General features: G+C 39.9%; 1 protein-coding gene across 8 annotated transcripts; it reads right to left on the bottom strand.

Moving 5' to 3' along the window:
• Window positions 1–718: 718 nt before the first annotated feature.
• LOC124256325 (mucin-17-like) lies at window positions 719–19,979 on the bottom strand. Of its 8 annotated transcripts, none has more exons than XM_046690302.1 (9): window positions 19,896–19,979; window positions 17,113–17,183; window positions 11,647–12,027; window positions 8,828–8,943; window positions 5,436–5,494; window positions 4,836–4,987; window positions 4,080–4,245; window positions 2,936–3,129; window positions 719–861 (listed from the first exon to the last, which is right to left on the bottom strand). In XM_046690302.1, exons 2-9 carry the CDS (start codon window positions 17,168–17,170, stop codon window positions 842–844), a joined length of 1,146 nt encoding a protein of 381 aa, XP_046546258.1. In that variant the 5' UTR covers window positions 17,171–17,183; window positions 19,896–19,979; the 3' UTR covers window positions 719–841. The 8 variants fall into 8 exon arrangements, with proteins under 8 accessions (XP_046546258.1, XP_046546264.1, XP_046546262.1 ...); XM_046690308.1 differs by having other exon boundaries at window positions 11,647–11,733; window positions 17,110–17,183; XM_046690306.1 differs by having other exon boundaries at window positions 11,647–11,763; window positions 17,110–17,183.

Consider the following 19,979-nt stretch of genomic DNA (forward strand, 5'->3'; position numbering starts at 1 on the left):
CTTTTAGCAATATTCCCGCATTATCCAGCGGTGGAAAACAAAAATGTGCTAAATACATATTGTACCCATGTGGGGAATTGCTGATAATAATAAGTATATATTAATTCATCAGTCTAGGTCTCTATTTATAGGGGAACCATACTGGGGAGTCCATTGCACGAACTATATAACTCTGAAAATGGTAGACAACGCTTATTATGTGTGTCTATGTAAGATATGGGGAATGGTGGGCGAGCTGTCTGAGGCGCCAGGCTAGTGAATCAACGAGCTTGAGGTGACCGGGTGTAAAAACCTGGAGTCAACTTTGTGTGCAGACTCTTTCAGTGTTGTCACAACCCCTAGTGTACAGTATACAACCCTGTGCACTTAAAAGAACCCGCGAATCCGTTGGTAAATAACCAGATGGTGGCCACATGAATATGTGCAAACACCTAGTTGCGGGTACAGCAACGTGTAGTAAACTGTGACAAAGTACTGTGACTATATGTCCCAGTCCACCCAGCTGTGAATTTTGGAACATTTTAAAACGCTCTTTTCGAAGAAAAAACGAACATTTTCCAATATCAGCTGATGTTTTTATTTACTATTTTAAATCACTTTTAAATCCTAATAAGCCTAAAGAAGATGAAGCATTTGATTCCCACGTTAATTATTTCATAGCTGAACATTCTTGTGATGATTGTTCCTCTCCGCCTCGTCCTGTACAAACCTACCTCCTCATATCCTCGTCCCTCGTCCTTCCGACCGGTATACCGATACTCGTCCTTGATGTCCGCACCGTAGTTGAACTGACCAGGCTGTCTGTGGCTGTAGATATCTCGCTCCATCCGCTCCGACAGAGCTACTTCGTCTTCGTTTGCCCTGTATTTGATATGGTGTAGAATGAGCATTCGTAACTACTCGTGTCATCCGGCAAGCCTGATGGCGCCTCGTACCCTTCTCGTGGCCATGGTTACGACTAGGCCCTGTCTAAGCGCAAACGGACAGGGAGATGAAAATAGTCTAGTACTAGTACCTCTGCATGTCCAACCATGGCAGAATATCCTATATAGCTATATCCCGTGGACAAAACAACTATACAGTCATTCCCTTTGTAAGTATGTTTCTGTGTTGAAAGTTTCTGATCCTTTAGCTCAAAGTTTATGTTTAAAGTGTGCTTTGGATAGTTAGCGAAGTTTCAAAGTTCAACGGTGCCGCCATTTTCATGCTTCGAAATGCGTTTTACTACGAGCTATTTGATATACGATTCTTGGCAATAATGGCGTACGATAGGGGGTACAAGACTTCTTGTAGGTCACGGAAAGAGGCGAGTAGTTACAAATGGTATAATGAGAAGTGACGTGTCAGACTCAAAAGGACGTTTCATGGCATGTTTATACATTGATGGTACCTTTGTGCAGAAATTTATTTCCCGGTTGTCATGTTGGAGTTTCTGAAGACAAATGAGTAGTATAAACAGTGTTTGAGCGCCATTCAAAGCCAGTGTACTTTAACTCGGTTTCACTCTCTATGAAAAGGGGCGGCGGGGTAGCCTAGTCGTTAAAGCGTTGGCTCGTCACGCCGATGACCCAGGTTCAATTCCCCCACATATTCGAGTCTGGACCAGACAATCCAGCGATCAACATTACGAGTATCGTTCTACGCAATAGGGATACGATGACATGTGTCAACCAAATTAGCGAGCCTGACCACATGATACCATTAGTCGACTCTTACTACAGGCATGGGTAGCTGAAGACCAATGCAACCCCTGATCTTCACGGGTTCCCCAATTAACTCATTTTGCGAGGTAATCAACAACAAACCCCATCGTGAGGTTTTGGACAACGCGATGACGTGTTGTGTGACGTCCCACAAGACATGTTTGCGTGGACAACGACTCTATCAGCAACACTGACCTACGGTATCCTCGGGGAAATGAATACCACTTCACCTCAAACTACCATTGAAATTAGTGAGTGAGTCTAGTTTTATGCCGCTTTTAGCAATATTCCCGCATCATCCAGCGGAGGAAACCAAAAATGGGCTAAATACATATTGTACCCATGTGGGGCATTGCTGATAATAATAAATATATATTAATTCATCAGTCTAGGTCTCTATTTATAGCGCTCCGACTTAGGGGAACCATCCTGGGGAGTCCATTGCACGAACTATATAACTCTGAAAATGGTAGACAACGCTTATTATGTATGTCTATGTAAGCTGTGGGGAATGGTGGGCGAGCTGTCTGAGGCGCCAGGCTAGTGATTCAACGAGCTTGAAAACCTGGAGTCAACTTTGTGTGCAGACTCTTTCAGTGTTGTCACAACCCGTAGTGTACAGTACACAACCCTGTGCACTTAAAAGAACCCACGAATCCGTTGGTATATGACCAGATGGTGGCCACATGAATACATGCAAACACCTAGTTGCGGGTACAGCAACGTGCAGTGAACTTGGACACAGTACTGTGACTATGTGTCCCAGTCCACCCAGCTGTGAATGGGTACCTCATTAGGATGAGAAAGTGACATTAACTCGGTGCGCCTAGTGGCTGCAAGAGGTCTATGATCACCAGGGAGTTGAGATTGATAATACGATGTGCTATTGACATTAACATCCAATGATCGAGGGGAAAAAACAGCGTCTGTACTAGCTGCGTGGATATGTGCGCTATATAATTATCCTATAATTAGATATATTTTCTTGCTTTTATCATATATTTCTGGTCGGGGAATCCGCTCCTCAACCTGAAGGTCAGGCTTCGAATCTTTTGGGTTAGGAGTGGTTGGTTGTTTTGTGGTCGGGGATGGGGTGGAGTGGAGCGGAGTAGAGTTTGAAGCCCGATAGGATTACAGAATGAAGATATTTAGAACTTTGATGAAACCATAGGTTTGGTGCTGACAAATCGTGAACCATGAACAGGGATTCGAACAAATGTCGCAATACGTACATATCCTTCTCAGGATTCTTCCCCCTTTCTTCTTGAACAGCACATGCAACCTAGGGCAATGGAGAGCAGCAGGATCGCTCCTCCCCCCACTCCACCAGCTATGCCAGCGATGTCCCCCCGTGCCCATGGACATTCGTGTTCCCTGTACGTCGCATTTGTCACCACCGTACACGACATCGTCCGATGAATTGCATCTGAAAACATGTACCTTATACGTATAATCTATAACAAGGTATATATATAAGAATATAAGTGTGCTTTGTCTAAATAGCTGGTTGTGATTATGTCGTTTAATATAGTTCTATTTTGATTGTAACACTAATTTGAATCTATCTACCCTTACATGATGTGTAACTTCATTTCAAATGATAAACCTTACTACATGTAGGCAGTTCCCGACTTTGGATGGAAGATGGACATAGTTTCTCAATTGTCGTGTACACTCTTGAAAACGAAAAACAGAAAAAGACCTTTGTTTAACCCGCTGTTCCGATTATTTATTGAACTCTATCCAAGTATTATAATTGGATTTTACGCCACCTTTAGTAATATTTCAGCAATATCACGGCGGGGGACTCCAGAAATGGGCTTCACAAATTGTGCCCATGTGGAGACTCGAACCCGAGCAAACGCTTTAACCACTAAGGTACCCCACCGCCCCTTGTTATAGTTGAATGGTTGTACGTCGTGATCGATAAAGAAATAATAATCCCAGACATTCCTATTAATCGTATTTTACAGTAAAATTCCGCACAGTACTTAATAGCATAACAAGGCCAACAGAAATAATTATTTTATAAGTAGTTGAATGAATACAAATATCCAAGAAAATGATAGCTTAGTTACCAATTTGAACAAGAGATGCTAGTATTTGCTATGCTTGAATATTATTTAGCCTCACTCAGCAATGTCCAGTTATATCACAGTGACCTGCAAAAATGGAATCCGGACCAGGCAAACCAGTGGTCGATAGGATGAGCAACGATCCACACTGTGTCGGTTATTTCGACAAGCATGGCGCACGGGGATTCCGTTTGAATCCAGAGTATTCACAGGTGTATTTGTATTCTTTGTGTATTTAACGTCGTTTTCAGAGATACTGCAGGTATGTGAGGGCTAGGTGTTGTTATGGGGAACTACGTACTTGCATGTAGGTTTTCCATCCGTGTTGACGTAACAAGTACCCCGGTGACAGTCAACCGGTGTACATGGAGATTGACATGTCGTACTTGAAGTGTTGCCATTTTTACACGTAAAACCTTTGAGGCATATACCTCCAGCTTTGCAATTATCTTTAATAGTGTCCAAGACTGAAATAGACAATATTAACATGTATGAAAGAGTTCAATGCATCTCTCTCTCTCTCTCTCTCTTTCTCTCTCTCTCTCTCTCTCGCTCTCTCTCTCGCTCACTCTCTCTCAAGAAATTGATCTCCAAGGTACTAAAGCAAAGGAAACATCACACCATTTCAAAAGATCAGTATATTCTAACTAATTGAAATTATAAAAAAAACGTTCTTTTTAAAATTATTCAGAAATATATATCACTAATACATGTAGTTAATTGCTTTTGTATTTACAGTTCAGATCAAATTAGGAGTGACAGTAATTTTTAAGTATCACCAAGAATGGTCGGGATAACGTTGGTAGAGTGTGTGAGTGAATGTAGTTTTACACAGCTTTCAGCAGTATTCCACCAATATCAAGGCGGGGGACACTAGAAATGGGTTTCACACATTGTATTCATGTGGGGAATCCAACCCGGGTTTTCGGTGTGACGAGCTAATGCTTTAATCACTAGACTACCCCACCGCCCCTCGTGGAATAGGTAGGTCTTGTTGGTGAGATCAGATGAGAAGGTACACCAGAAAGACAGTATGGTGTAGAAGAAAAAAACCTACGTGATTTGAAGCCGATGTCGTTGAGTTCCACGGGTCGGTTGAAAATGGTCAAGATATTCATCTTTGTTTGGATTATCCTATATAAATCTTCTTTACCGTTTTCTGCATCAGGCTTGATGATTACCTTGTGATGGACAATAATGGACCCTTCACTGTAAAATATGTATTTTCTGTGTCACGTAAGCATTGGTATAAAACATATTGTCAATACAAGTATCAAAACTTGTTCTCAAACCTCACGGTAACCAAGAATAACTCAATGGTGGGTGTTATTTATACCTGGGGCGTGTAGATGAAAGTGTTAATCACACGGAGATAGCCTATGTCCTAAACATGTCAACTGTCAGGTTACCTGTATTGACGAATAGGATACCAACTACACCGTCTCTCCGGCTCCCAGTTCAGAATTAGTAGAGCCAACGAACACTGACAGCACTTGGTACATAATGTCACAACCACACCGGACCTTCCTTGGAATCATCATATATAAATAAACGAAAGAAACCGGTATTTTTACCGACGGCAGAAGGCAGAGAGGCGTACCCATACATGTTTACTCCGCAGTGAAGGACGTTGTAAGAAATCAAATGCGATACTTACGAGAACCCAGTTACTTCGACATACAAGAACCCAGGTATGTTTTCGTACACTGGCATCATCTAGAACAAAAGTATAATGTATAGAAGAATCTACCAAACAATGTTTTCAACCAGAAATAATGAGGGACTGGCCCAAACTACAGAGGCGTCCCAGATAGCTTTCCGACGGTGGCCCAACGTTGACAATGGTTGGCAACGTCGCAGTCGGATTTCGTACGTTGGCCCGACGTTGGCCCAACGTCGGGTAGCATCGCGGAAATTTTATTCAAGGGACGCTACTCTTAACTGTTAGCTTTTCCTTGAATACGCTGTTGTTCTTCGAGCAGACGACGCGACATGATCACAATCTGGGCCATCGGTGTAAAGGTTTCCTCGAATATATTTGCGGTAAGTGTTTCATTACGTGTGTTTATTATGCTCAGCTTTATTCCTGAACTGTGTCCACTGAAAAACAGTCATGTTTCTTTCAGAAATGCCAACATGAATAAGTTTTTTCTTGAAATTGAAAACACTAAGGCGTACATTTACCATACATAGAAAAAAATAAAGCAGGTATTTATGAATATTACTTGCAGTGACATAAACACAATGTTCCCCTGCTGAGAATAAAATGACCTTGAACTAGATGACAATGAATATAACATTTAAGGGTGGTGTTCAGCGATTAAGTGTATTTTGTAGGTACCATTACATATCCTCGATATCTCAGTTCATTTGCTGATATCCGTGAACCGTTTCTATTATCCATGGGCTGAGTGAGTGAGTTTCGTTTTACGCCGCACTCAGCAATATTATAGCTATATGGCGGCGGTCTGTAAATAAATCGAGTCTGGACCAGACAATCCAATCATCAACAGCATGAGCATCGTCCTGCGCAATTGGGAACCGATGACATGTGTCAACCAAGTCAGCAAGCCTGACCCCCGATCCCGTTTGTCGCCTCTTACGACAAGCATGGGTTACTGAAGATCAATATTCTAACCCCGATCTTCACGGGTAGACAAGCGAGGAACACAATAGGACTTATTACAAAAGTTATATATATGATTATCAACTGAGTCAGTATTTGTCTAGCGTATGATGAATGATATAGTCATCAACGGGACTAGGATGGTACTTCCCATTAGTACTCTCAGAATCTTTTTCGCTCTCCATGAAATGTTTCAGTTGGAAGATAAATCATATGTTATAGAATAGATTCCTGAAGATGTCGCAAGGACTGATGTGCTTACAAGTAACGCACAAAAGCTAGGGGTGAAACGGTATAACGCGGTATTTTGCCTTCGGTTCGGTATATCGTAATGCAATCCAAATATTTTCGGTTTTTGTACGGTCATTTCTACCCAATCACAAAAAGGACACTCAGTTTTGTTCATGCAAAATAACAAAGATTATGGTTATTTTTTCAATCTCTTGTCAATATTATGCATTTTCATCATATCTCACATACCGAAACGAAAGGACGGACCGAACCGAAAGCCTTGTACCACGATACGTAACGTACAGTGGTAAGAGCGTACAGTTTCACCCCCAACATAAGCTGAAGATGTCGCAAAGACTGATGTGCTTAAAACTGACGTACAAAAACTGAAGATGTCGCAAAGACTGATGTGCTTAAAACTGACGTACAAAAACTGAAGATGTCGCAAAAACTGATGTGCTTAAAACTGACGTACAAAAGAAAGTACACACCTGGGATTACTTTCAGGAAACCAAATACACAACATTTGGGACTTCTAAGTCACAATCGAACACTTTATAAACTATTCACTGTTTTGTGTGTACTTTTATACTTCAGTGTATTTGTATTCAGCGAAGAAGAAAAACGTAATGTTTCGACTGACTGACTGACTGAGTTTAGTTTTACGCCGCTTTTAGCAATATTCCAGCAATATCACGGCGGGGGACACCAGAAATGGGCTTAACACATTGTGCCCATGTGGGAAATCGAACCCGGGCCTTCGGCGTGACGAGCCAACGCTTTAACCACTAGGCTACCCCACCGCGTAATGTTTCGAGGATTAGCCCACTCTTATCTAACACAATCAGTTTCTTACATTTGTTGCTCTATTATAATGATTCTACAAAACGTCTGATGGAGGCCATGTATATGGCCCTGACAATGCAATATATACTCAGCGGCAAAACTTGTTTCAATGGTAATCTTGTGAGTGAAGTTTTCACTCAATGCAGTTTAAAGTGTGGAAGTCAGGAAAGAACTATTCAGCGTTCTGAAAGAAGTTCGACATGCCACGCCTTAGAGAAGATGACAGATGGAGATCTACATGAGATTTACAGTATGCTACAGTCTGGTACAACGCAGCGTGCTGTTGCTCGTCGATCCAACGTCCATCGAAACACATATTGGCACTGGTGGTGACGTTTGCAGCAACACCATCAAGTTATATACCGTCCTCATAGTGGCCGCCCACCAGTAACCAACCCAACGTCAAGACGATATATTTGAACGAATCACCTTCGACACAGGTTCCAGTCAACAACCCTTAGAGCCCGTACCATGTCTGCAAGAACAGTTCGACAACGTCTACGCATCCACGGCATTCGTGCCAGACGCCGAGCCCAACGGGCGATTCTGACGCCAGAACATCGACATCGACGTTTCCAGTGGAACAGCGATAGGGAGCACGTGAGTGGAGATGAGTTCTCTTCACTAATGTGTCACGTTTCCTTCTTCGCCGAGCTGATGGTGGGACACGTGTCTACCTGCGCACATCAAGCCATGTTTTCTGGAAGGGGATATTTTTGGAGGTGGGGATGCTATGATCTTGGGTCAGATAACATCTGCAGCAAGGACGGCAATGATCGTGATTGAGGGGAACGTGGATGCTATGAGGTACCGAAATGAAATTTTACAAATGGCCGTTTTACCCTTTTGCAACAGAACAGCCCTAGAATGACATTTCAACTTGAGTTGTAAGGTAATATATTAATCAGAACAATGTGAATGCGTTACACTGGCATACAGGAACCCCTGATTTGTCACCCACTGAACACGTAATGTGATACAATAAAGCTCCAGGAACTCCGCCAAATCCTTCCAATATTGAAAGATCTTTCCTGGACTTTCATCAATGTTAAGTGGCCCCAGTGAGGCTAAGGTTTCAGGCCTGCATCAATGCGCGACGTGTACACACTTTCTACTGACTGAATGAACTTATGTTTGTGACGATCCCTCCCTTTGTTTTGTTTGTTTTTGACTGTTGATTGTAATCATACATCCAAACATTTGTCTTTCCATGTTATAACATTCCATTCGCGGTAATAAAGGGGTAACACCGATTCGGTTTGTTTGTGGGTCAATATAATATGCTATTGAATTTACAGATGTGTATAACGCATATGACTTATCACTTCACATGTTCTAATTGGTACCTTTTCCTTGAACTCGCTGGCGTGGTTTTTATACAATTCAGATGAGGCGTTCTGCAGCAAATCATCGAAGCTTGCATTCACTTTTACCATAAGTTCTATCTTGAACTGCGCTGTCTCTGCGGAGAAAGAAAGTTAAAATTAACCATCAAAATACAAAAGAACTACCATGTTGATAGTGTTTGGAGCCCGGCAGAACAATCGAACAGTGCCTGCATTATGGGCTACATTGTATGCTTCCTGCATTGAATAAACGTGAAAAATATACACCCTTTACAAAATATTATGTCATAAGTACTAAATATTGTTATCGAATTCTATCTGACACCTGCGATAGGAAATACTTAAAGTGGAGATCTCAAATCTCAAATCACAAATCTGCTGTTAGATTACGGCTTCTGACATGCTTGGATATCTCAGGAAGTTGGTAATGAAGAAACGTTTTGTTGTCTTTAGACAACGCATTTCCTGATTGTGGCAGTCGTTTCCCAGATAAAAAAATCCCATGTTTATTTTTAATCAGCCATGAAATCAGAACTTCAGTTTGAATCGTATGTCAAAACTATTGATGTGCTTAATTATAGACATGCTTGGTTGAAATTTAGAAGATGACGTAATTACATGTTGTGTTTAAAACGTACTCAGGGGTAATTGTAATGTTTGCAATCAAGGCTTTCTCAACTTGCTCTCTAAATGTCCAGAAGATGATAAGCACGTTTTAAATGAATGTCCTCCATAAGCCAATGCACGAATCTTTGAAGTTATCTAATCCCGAATTTTGCAAACCATGTATTTTATTTCGTCTAAGAAATACGAAAAAAAGACTTTCGTCAACTGTTGCTATATATTTGATCAGAAATGCAACAGTCCAACGATTTGAACCGTTCGTGTTCTTGTTCTGCTAAAGATGGATGAATCGCCACATGCAAGTATATTCGTAAACTAAGCATAACATGGTCGTATGACTTTAATATTGACGGGATATGACATTCTATATTTTAAATAATGAATAAGTCATAATGAATGTTTTTGAGCATATTGACTTCAGTGTAAAGAAACGTCCACAAATGTTTGTTAGAGCAAACTGTTTTGATTGAAGAGAACGATTCATAAAAACACTTACCAAGTTGTGGTTTGTTGTCTTTTTGGGGTGCTGTAGTGGGCGTTTCTGCAACCAGAAAATCATCCACGAATATATTTCATTTTAACCATTTGTTAACAATCGTTGTACTCGCAAATGTTCTTGCTTCACCGAATGCATGTGTTTCTACGAACTCTGCGAGCCTCGCATTAAGGATATTTGTGAAACGTTTTTCCGGAATTGTTTTAACGACATACTCACCCGTCAATTTTAAAAGCACAAATGAAATCACAATTCAAAAGTAATAAGCGTCTCAAAAGTTAGTAATGAAGACAGGAAAAGTGTGAATGACTGGCACATCTTGCTTTACCTTTCACATTCTAATGTAACAGTTCAGTTAATACGACATATAAAGCAGGAATTAGAAGCTATGAAAGAAATGGACAGGTCAGTTCAGTAAGATTCAGTCACCACGCATGTAACTGTCCATAAAATGTTCACGGAAGACTTACATTCCAAGAACCATAATAATTCTGTGTTACTATCCTTAGCGAAAGAAAGGTTTCATTATCAGGAGACATATTGGTAAATGTCACGATTTAAATGAAAAAGCAAATACCATTACAGGAAAGTACACCAACAAAATAACTGACTGCAGAAAAACAATTCAAGGCAGAGAACGTGAAAGTTATTGTGTTAGCAAGTTAAACTTTGTTTGTTTGTTGTTTAACGCCGCACTCAGCAATATTCCAACTGTATGGCTGCGGTCTGTAATTAATCGAGTCTGGACCAGACAATCCAGTGATCAACACCATGAATTGCGATCTGCACAATTGCGATATGTGTCAACTACGTCAGCGAGCCTGACCACCCGCTCTCTTTAGTCACCTCTTACGACAAGCATGGGTTGCTCAAGACCAATTCTAACATGGGAAGTCTCGAAATAGTCACCCATATTTAATCAGTGCAATTAAACACCACAACAGATGCACCTTTCTTGGTAGATATTGGTCTCATTGCAAGAAACCCTATCGCGTCTGTATATTGGATTTCGAACTGCGACTTCCGGTTACAGATACTTAAGTGGAGTTACCAAAGATACGAGTTCTCGACGTATGTCTACTCTACGCGATTGTTCTCGAGCGAATCAGGACAAGCTACTTGCATAAAACATATAGGTGTCGGCCATGTTCGACCATACGTCTGTGACTTACTAAACTGAATTTTCATCCGCGCATATTTATGACGTTTGGCGTGCCCTTGAAGCAACAGGATGTATCTAGGCCTTATTGCCAGATTATATCCTACAGTGTACCAAAATGAACTTTAAACCGAACATTTGTATATTTGCACTTTAGTATATTTTAAAACGTCGTATATTTTAGCCAAATTTTGTATTGACTACTGTTACTTCTTCCAGTAGCTGTTTACTGTCCAGCGATTTACCTCACTGTATGTCCTCACGAAATATCCCTTTGTGACGCAAAGACTGTAGCCAAATGACCCTCGTGTCATAATGACATATTGTTCTTAGGTGAAATCATCATGAAATGTTATTTTCTACTGTAAATAGACTCCCTGTATGTGGCGAATACAAGAAATGTATGGATGTAGTAACTGAATGTCCCTTCACTACAGGAACTTGAACCTCGTATCCATGGGCATTATCAAACAAAACACTCAGAAGGGTTACCTTTTCTAGCTGCAGTACTTTGGGCCTTCGTTACTCTAGATGTGGTACCTGTTGACTTCGAGACTCCAGTTTTGATAGGTGTTGCGCTCGAACCTACAATTGTGGAAGTTGTTGCGCTCGTGTCTTCAGTTGTGGAAGTTGTTGTGCTCGTGTCTTCAGTTGTGGAAGGTGTTGTGCTCGTGTCTTCAGTTGTGGAAGGTGTTGCGCTCGTGTCTTCAGTTGTGGAAGGTGTTGCGCTCGTGTCTTCAGTTGTGGAAGTTGCTGGACTCGAGCCTTCTGCGGAAGGTGGTGCGCTCGAGCCTTCAGTTGTGGATGTTGCTGGACTCGAGCCTTCTATGGAAGGTGTTGCGCTCGAGCCTTCAGTTGTGGAAGTTGCTGGACTCGAGCCTTCTGTGGAAGGTGTTGCGCTCGAGCTTTCAGTTGTGGCACCTGTTTGATAAAAGAATTGAACTAATTCAAAGTTATTCTGTTTCAAGTCCTGAAAACTTGGGACGAATAGAAACAATAAAACCTTTTCCATAATCCCAGTAATACTAGGAAACCTGTGCTAAAAGAATATTTCACTGTGCAATTCCAAATTTACCATAAGCATGCGTTTATGAATCTCTGTTAAATAGTGATAATACCCGGTTTTTGGGAAACAGTGAGTGCACCCTTCCCAACTGGTCTCTCTCTTGTCAAACCACTACCATTCATGCAGTTTGAATTAATATGTATCAATTCAACGTAATAAGCGGAATAAAATCTTCTTTACTACGGCCGTCATGCATATTTTGTTTCAAATAAATTTCAATAACATAGTTTATTTTAATATTATTCTAGTGGAGCAGATAAGGTGCGAAAATATGGAGATGTTTTTCAGAATTGATATATACTTGAAACTGAACATGGATATTATAAATAATGCATGGGCCACTTGAAAATCCAAAATGACCTCCAAATGTAAAAATGTCCAATTACCAGAACAATTTTCCACATAACGATTCGTCGATTTTTCAACGTTCGTGACTATGGCGTCTGAAAAACGATTATCAGCAAAGCCACCTTTAGTAACATTCAAAGATTATCATGGCATCCATCATTGCTCTCTTTACTTTTCTGCTGACTTGCAAATGGCATTGCAAACAAAAGGAACTGCATGGAATACCACTTATACAGCAAAATAGACCTCAAAAGCTAAGGCATGCCTCCTGCCACTGAACTTAAACTTTTGATTCGGATTTGTCTGAACTGAAATGAACGTTATCTAGGGCAGTTATGGTTCTCTTACGTTGGCATTTATATACTAACGGAAGGAACTAACTGTGCTTTATAAAAATGATAGAAGAATATTCTAAAATTGAATAGACTAAATACATCTTTCAATACATATTCATGCTGACATCTCACCGACTTGTCATGGTTTTCAATTTGCACGTGGATGTTACAGCACAAATTGCTTGTTTGCGTGTTGGAGCACGGGGTTATCTCCCAATTGACAGACACCCATCTGACAGACAGTCGATTGATAGACTCTGAAGTAGAAGGTTAATTAGGGTAACACCTACGGGTATAATGGAACAGTCCACTGTCAAATGAGCAGAGTTGGGTGAGCCTGAAACAGGTTCGTTACAGGGAGGTTTGCTTGAGTTTAAATAGAACTTGGTTGTGTTTAAATAATAATCTGTCTTCTCTTCTCAAATTTGTTTTTACTATCAATTACTATCGAATATTAAAACAGGTTTGTCACTAAAAGGTTTTATTGTGTTTATTGATTGAAACATATTATATTCATTCAAGAAAAGGATTGGGCACAAGTTATCAAACTGAGAAAAGCTCTCTCCCAATAATAAGATATGTACAACAGAAGTTGACTGAGAAAACGTTTTGTTTGAGAGATATGATGCATCAGTTTCTTTATATTTATTCTAAATAAATCATAATTAAGTGTACTCATCATATATCTTAATCTTGTGTGCAACACATTTAACATCCTTATTCCATGTGAATAATATTTTTCTATCATATGACTATAAGATTTACTGACTGACTGAGTTTGGTTTTCCGCCGGTTTTAGCAATATTCCAGCAATATCACGGCGGGGGACACCAGAAATGGGCTTCACACATTGTGCCCATGTGGGGAATCGAACCCGGGTCTTCGGCGTGACGAGCCAACGCTTTAACCACTAGGCTACCCCACCGCCCCTGGCTATAAGATTTAAATGATGCAGCAAAGTCAAAATTTCTAATAGCTAAGGACAGATTATTCTACATTCGACTGATGGAATTAACGATGATGAGTATGCCTCAGTCTTGTACAAGTTTCTTAACTTATAGGGGCGGTGGGGTAGCCTAGTGGTTAAAGTGTTTGCTCGTCACGCCAGAGACCTGGGTTCGATTCCCCACATGGGTACAATGTGTGAAGCCCATTTCTGGTGTCCCCCCGCCGTGATATTGCTGGAATATTGCTAAAAGCGGCTTAAAACCATACTCTCACTCACTCACTTATAGCTTGTACGGTTGCCTACGACAGGTGGAAGTAAATCCTGAAGAAAACCTGTTTTTGTTTTGTTTAGTCTGAACTTTAATTTCTGAAATGCTCCTATTACTTTATATGTCTTTTTGACAATGTTTTCAATATGATACCGCCGAAATGTTTATGAAAATCAACTGTTCTTATTGCAGCAAATTAAATTCAAATTAACGTCTTTTCAATCATCTGTCATAATAATATAATATGATAATAATATAGCTCCAATTTTTTCTTATGTTTTTATTTGGATTATTCCATTATAATGTGTAGGTCACAGGTAGGAGCTAAGCCGTTCATTGAACCGTAAATGTTGTTGTTATAAGGCGTCTGCGAACTGCCTGTCTGCGTAATGGGAGGACACCGAGCACGGTATTCACACAAGTGGTTTCTGAATGTAAACAGCACACACTGATTGTTTAGCAAGGAGATACTCAAGAAATTAGTTTTATTCAACGTTAAATTACTCTTACACAATGCAACGGCTGAAACTAAACGCCTACGAAATGTTGGAAATCATCAAGGAGGAGTGACGCAGAGGTTGCCAGACATTTTAATGGTCATCAGAGCACAATAATATGTCTTTGAAGACGTCAGCGCAACATGTCCACGAAGTCGTAAACGTATGACGTCACGAGAACAAGACAACCATATTTGGTTATTGAACATACGGAATCGATACTAAACTGTTACATTAACAACTAAGACAGACCCGTGAAGATCCGGGGTAGAATAGGTCTTCAGCAACCCATGTGCTTGCCATAAAAAGGCGACTATCTTGTCGTAAGAGGCGACTAACGGGATCGGGTGGTCAGTTTCGCTGACTTGGTTGACACATGTCATCGGTTCCCAATTGCGCAGATCGATGCTCATGCTGTTGATCACTGGATTGTCTGGTCCAGACTCGATTATTTACAGACCGCCGCCATATAGCTGGAATATTGTTGAGTGCGGCGTAAAACTAAACTCACTCACTCACTAAGACAACTCCTAGACAACTCCTGGACAAACGTCAAGAGATATCCGTAATTCTTTTCCACGTCAACGTCATGAGTACAGGTGTACTGGTGTACAGGTTATATCTGGACACCGTGGATGGTCGCGCAAAGGTCTACACACGTCCAGAACGGTGTAGCTACGATTACGAATTCAACGTCGTCAGTTTGGGAATGGAGATACGAGATGGCGTCACAACTCATTACATTTTGAATGACCTATATGTTACCGTAACTAAACGTTCTAGATTCCTGTCCAACTGTATTTTTAAATGTTGCAGTTGAAACTGTCATGGTCGGCTGTTACCATAGGAACATGTCTTGGGTAGGATGGTACAGTGCCTATGACGGGATCAGAACCATCCGGTAAACTCTAACTCTGCTGGATCAGTCTTTGGGTTAACATCCTAAAGACTATTTTCAGTCATCAGTGTGTAATATGCGCCACCACTGCTGCCCTGTGCCTACGAAAATGGTGGTCACGTCCAATATGTACTTTGTCAACTCTTTTAGCGCGTGTCACTCTTTCTCCTATAACCAGGAATGAGCATGTGTTATGATTTAGTAAAGATAAAACAATGAATAACCAGATATGTTATCCTTAAGAAAAGTAGGGGAACCTGAACTTTCACTTTGGATAGGAAGTATAAGCGTTGACAACGCATGGGATGGATGTGCATGGGATGTCAAATTTGATTTTGACGGTTTTCAGAAGGGTCAATAAATCACTGTAGACCATTTACTTTGACAATCGTCTTGCATCACACAGTTGTTAGAGTTTGTTTCTAGCCGGGTTTTTTTGTGTGAAAATGAAAATCGTTTACATGCAAATTTCACGTCATACACCAATCACCTTTCAAGAGCCATTACTGTACAAACAACTATGTATATATGGTCATAAGAAAGTGCAAGTGGTGATGCACTCTCAAAACATTCATTATTCTCTTTTCAACGTTGATTGACTCCGATATGTCTCCCAAGTTTTGCAATCTTAAATTAAAAGATCATCTACTTTTTTTAAGAGTATATCATGTTGCATTTTCAATAACATAACACTTACACATTTATACGAAACACAGTTAGTTACTATGAACATCGTATTACTATATTCATCTATGTTTGAAAACAAAAAATGAATATTTACCCTCTTTGCGAACACCTGGTGTTCATCGCTGATTTAGAATTTTTTCATTTTGTCATTTTACTATCAGTGGCCGATTCAAGACCGATTTTACCCGTGAAGATCCGGATTAGAATTGATCTTAAGTAGCCCATGCCTGTCGTAAGAGGCGACTAACGGAATCGCATGGTCAGACTCGCTGACGTCGTTCACACATGTCATCGTATCCAAATAGAGAAGATAGATGCTCATGATGTCGATCACTGAATAGTCTGGTCGAGATTCGATTATTTACAGGCCACCGCCATATAGCTGGAATATTAATTAGTGCGGCGTAAAACTAAACTCACTCACTCACTCGAGACTTTTAAAAATGAAAGTGAAGAATATCAGATGCTATCACAGGGAATCAGACTTCATTAATTCCCTTCATTAGCTGCAACTGTATGCCCTATTACTTTTTGAAAATTATGGCCAAACGGTGTCTAAAATATGATAGAGATATCCATCAAAGTCTTTGATTGGTAAGTTTTTGGTTAGTTGTTTAACGCCACTCAGCAATATTCCAGCTATATGTCGGTCTATGAAATCGGGTGATATTCTAAAATAGATAACACAAATTGCAAATATCTTTTTTATCACGAACGTGTTCATTAATAGATTTCCTCAACCCATATTTCGATATTCTGATAGTGTCCTAAATAGAAGTAACAATGAAATAGCTATAGGCCATTGATCATGCCCCATAAATTACAACACATGTTCCACACATTGAGTATGGTAATTATTTCACACACATTTAGAAGTAACGAGATGTATGTGAAATACTTGTAGAATCTATCGTGACAGTTATCTATACATTTTCTCAGTTACTATTGAAAGTCATACCTGCTTCAGCTGAAAGCGTAAAAGCCAGTAGTAAAACGCAAACAAGTTTGAGCTCCATCCTTCTTGAATTCCTGAAACACAATGAACATGTTTTAATCTCAGGCAAACTCGAAACAGTGTGCGAAATAGCCACTGACCCGTTAGCTCGTAGCTAGTAAAAATCCACTCGGGCCAGTACATCTCCGCAGTCACTGGAACGACTGGCCAGTGAATTTTCAGGGGGTCATTTTGTAACTATATCACACTCTCCGACTTGTTAAGTTATAATCCACTTTTAAATCATGCAAGATTATGTCTTATAAAGATGTTCATCATACTAATAGCTTAATGATGACTCATTTGAGCATTTACACAATATTGCAGACATGTGTTTTCTTATAGCTTTTTGTGGCATTTTACTTTTTTGCAATCTTTTGCTTAGTTTATACATTCAAATTTTGAGCTAGTGAATTATTTTGAGGGCTAGTAACTTTCAGGCATAGCTAGCCCGACTGGCTAGCAAAATTTTGAAACTATTTCGCACACTGACCCTATACGATGTGCTTCTAATCAAAGGTACAGTAGTTTTGTATTGAGAATGTTGTCGGCATCCTGCATGTCACTGATCCAAACGTCTGGTGTCGATTCTGTGAAATGCTGATCACACCAAAGACGTTTACAACATAACCGTATGTTGACCCATTTTGTGCATGCCTGTACATCTGCCTATTTCTTCTGATTACAGACGACGTTATCAATGCATTCAGTTGTTGCAATCCTAAAAGCAACAGTTGTGTTGACAACGACCGCACCTGTTCACGTGAAATGACGCTAGTTATCAGTAGGGGTGAAACGGTAGTGCGGAACAAGACCTTCGGTTCGGTCCGTTTCAGTTCGGTATATGAGATATGATCATAATGCAGAAAATTGACAAGGGCCAAACCTAGATAAATTTGGACAAAATGATTCGATTTATGGACATTTTAGAAAAGGTTAAAAATGTTTTTCAAAAGATTGATAAACTGACGGTACGAAAATCGAATTTTTGGATTGGATTACGGTATACCGAAGCAAAGGCAAACTCCTGCGGTTCTACTAATACCGCGGTTTACCGTTTCACCCCTAGTTATCAGCCATGTTTCTTACTCTGAATAAACTACAATTTTTCGTTTCTTTTGCTTCTTTACGATTAAATTGTTCCTTGAGGATCCATTTATCCACCTTTGTGAGTTGCATCGTGAGAAGGTTGTGATAGGTCACTTCCTTTGTATTCTGCATTTTGTTTACACTATTTAGACTTTTAACACAAAGTAATGATTTCACATCTGCTGCACAATTTTATACTGGTATTGTAATCTCTTTTATTGATTTGAACTGATTTGTAAACTTAGTTAATTTCGGAATACAATTGATAGAGTTTCAACATTTCTTTCCTGTTTGTTGGTTTTACACCGATTTTCTATTTCGTATAGATTTCGAGTTTCGTTTTGTTTTAACTTGGGACATCCAGGGGCGTAGCTACCATTATAAAAAGAAAGCCCGGGCTTACACATGATTTTGTCTGTGAAAGTTGGATAAGCCCTCTATACTATCTAAATATAAAGCTTTGCAACCTATCGGGCTAACACGAAAATAATGGCTCGCTACGCGCCTGACATCTAACATTTAAAATTCAGTTTCCCGCTGTTGTGAAGCCAACGATGTTGGGCTTAAGTTTTTATGCATTCATTTTTAATTCATCTATAAGAATGAACAAAATGCATTTCATCCTATCGACAACATAAACTATCACACATAATTAACTGAATTTATCACCTCTTTACCTCGTAAATTGTGACATGATTTTAACTGAACGAAAGAGAGAATAGTTCCCAAACCTGTCCTGATTTATTTTCACATTCCTCTGTTTGCAGGTGGTTGTCACGTGTTGGTAACTTGAAGACAATTGATGACTTGTCGGGGAATTATAGCTAAGTCGTAACAAGCAAGCAGTTGTCAAATGGGTTTCAAGTAGGACTGAGATAACGTCTAAGTACTAGACGTAGGGTTGGGCTGCCCTAGCTGTATTCAGGCTTATCTATTTGAAAGTCGATCGACCTATAACACACACACACACACACACACACACACACACACACACACACACACACACACACACACACACACACACACACACACACACACACACACACACGCACACACACGCACACACACACACACACACACACACACACACACACACACACACACACGTGTGTGTGTGTGTATACTCACTATTATAAAATGGTCACTTTTTATAAGATAAATGATACATGTCATAAGAAAAGTTGATACAAGATATGGTTCCAAAATTTTACATGGACATATCTCTATTTGTATCTGTGTGAAATAGAAATATTTCTTATGAAGCATCACATTTGAAACAATCTTGAGCGTGTATCATCTCAACGTTATTACACATATTCTCAACGTTAATAGTCACAGATTTCGGAACTTACTTCATCTTGAACATACACATACCTTACAGACATTCTCATCGACTTTCTTTATAGGTTTTATATGAAGGAGTTATTAATAAAGAGGGAAGGTTGAATTTTGAAACGATATCCAGACTTCGACTTAACCTGACATAAATCATAACGTCACACTTATTCCCCTGATTTGTACATGAAAATTCTAAACACCTGTTCCTTACTATTGACGCAACTGTGACAAGGCTTATTAAACCCGCTGCAGAGGTTTCATTATTATAAATATATAATTCATAGTTTCACCAAAAGTATAAAATATCGTGCCGTTCTCACCTGGATTCTCTGCACGTTGCTGTTCCTGAACAATCCGTGATGATTATCTAACACTCCAACACCAGTACTGTAAGACAATTTATC

The sequence above is a fragment of the Haliotis rubra genome, unplaced genomic scaffold (assembly GCF_003918875.1).
Source record: "Haliotis rubra isolate DU_JTF1 unplaced genomic scaffold, ASM391887v1 Scf624, whole genome shotgun sequence".
NCBI classification, from domain to species: Eukaryota; Metazoa; Mollusca; class Gastropoda; order Lepetellida; family Haliotidae; genus Haliotis; species Haliotis rubra.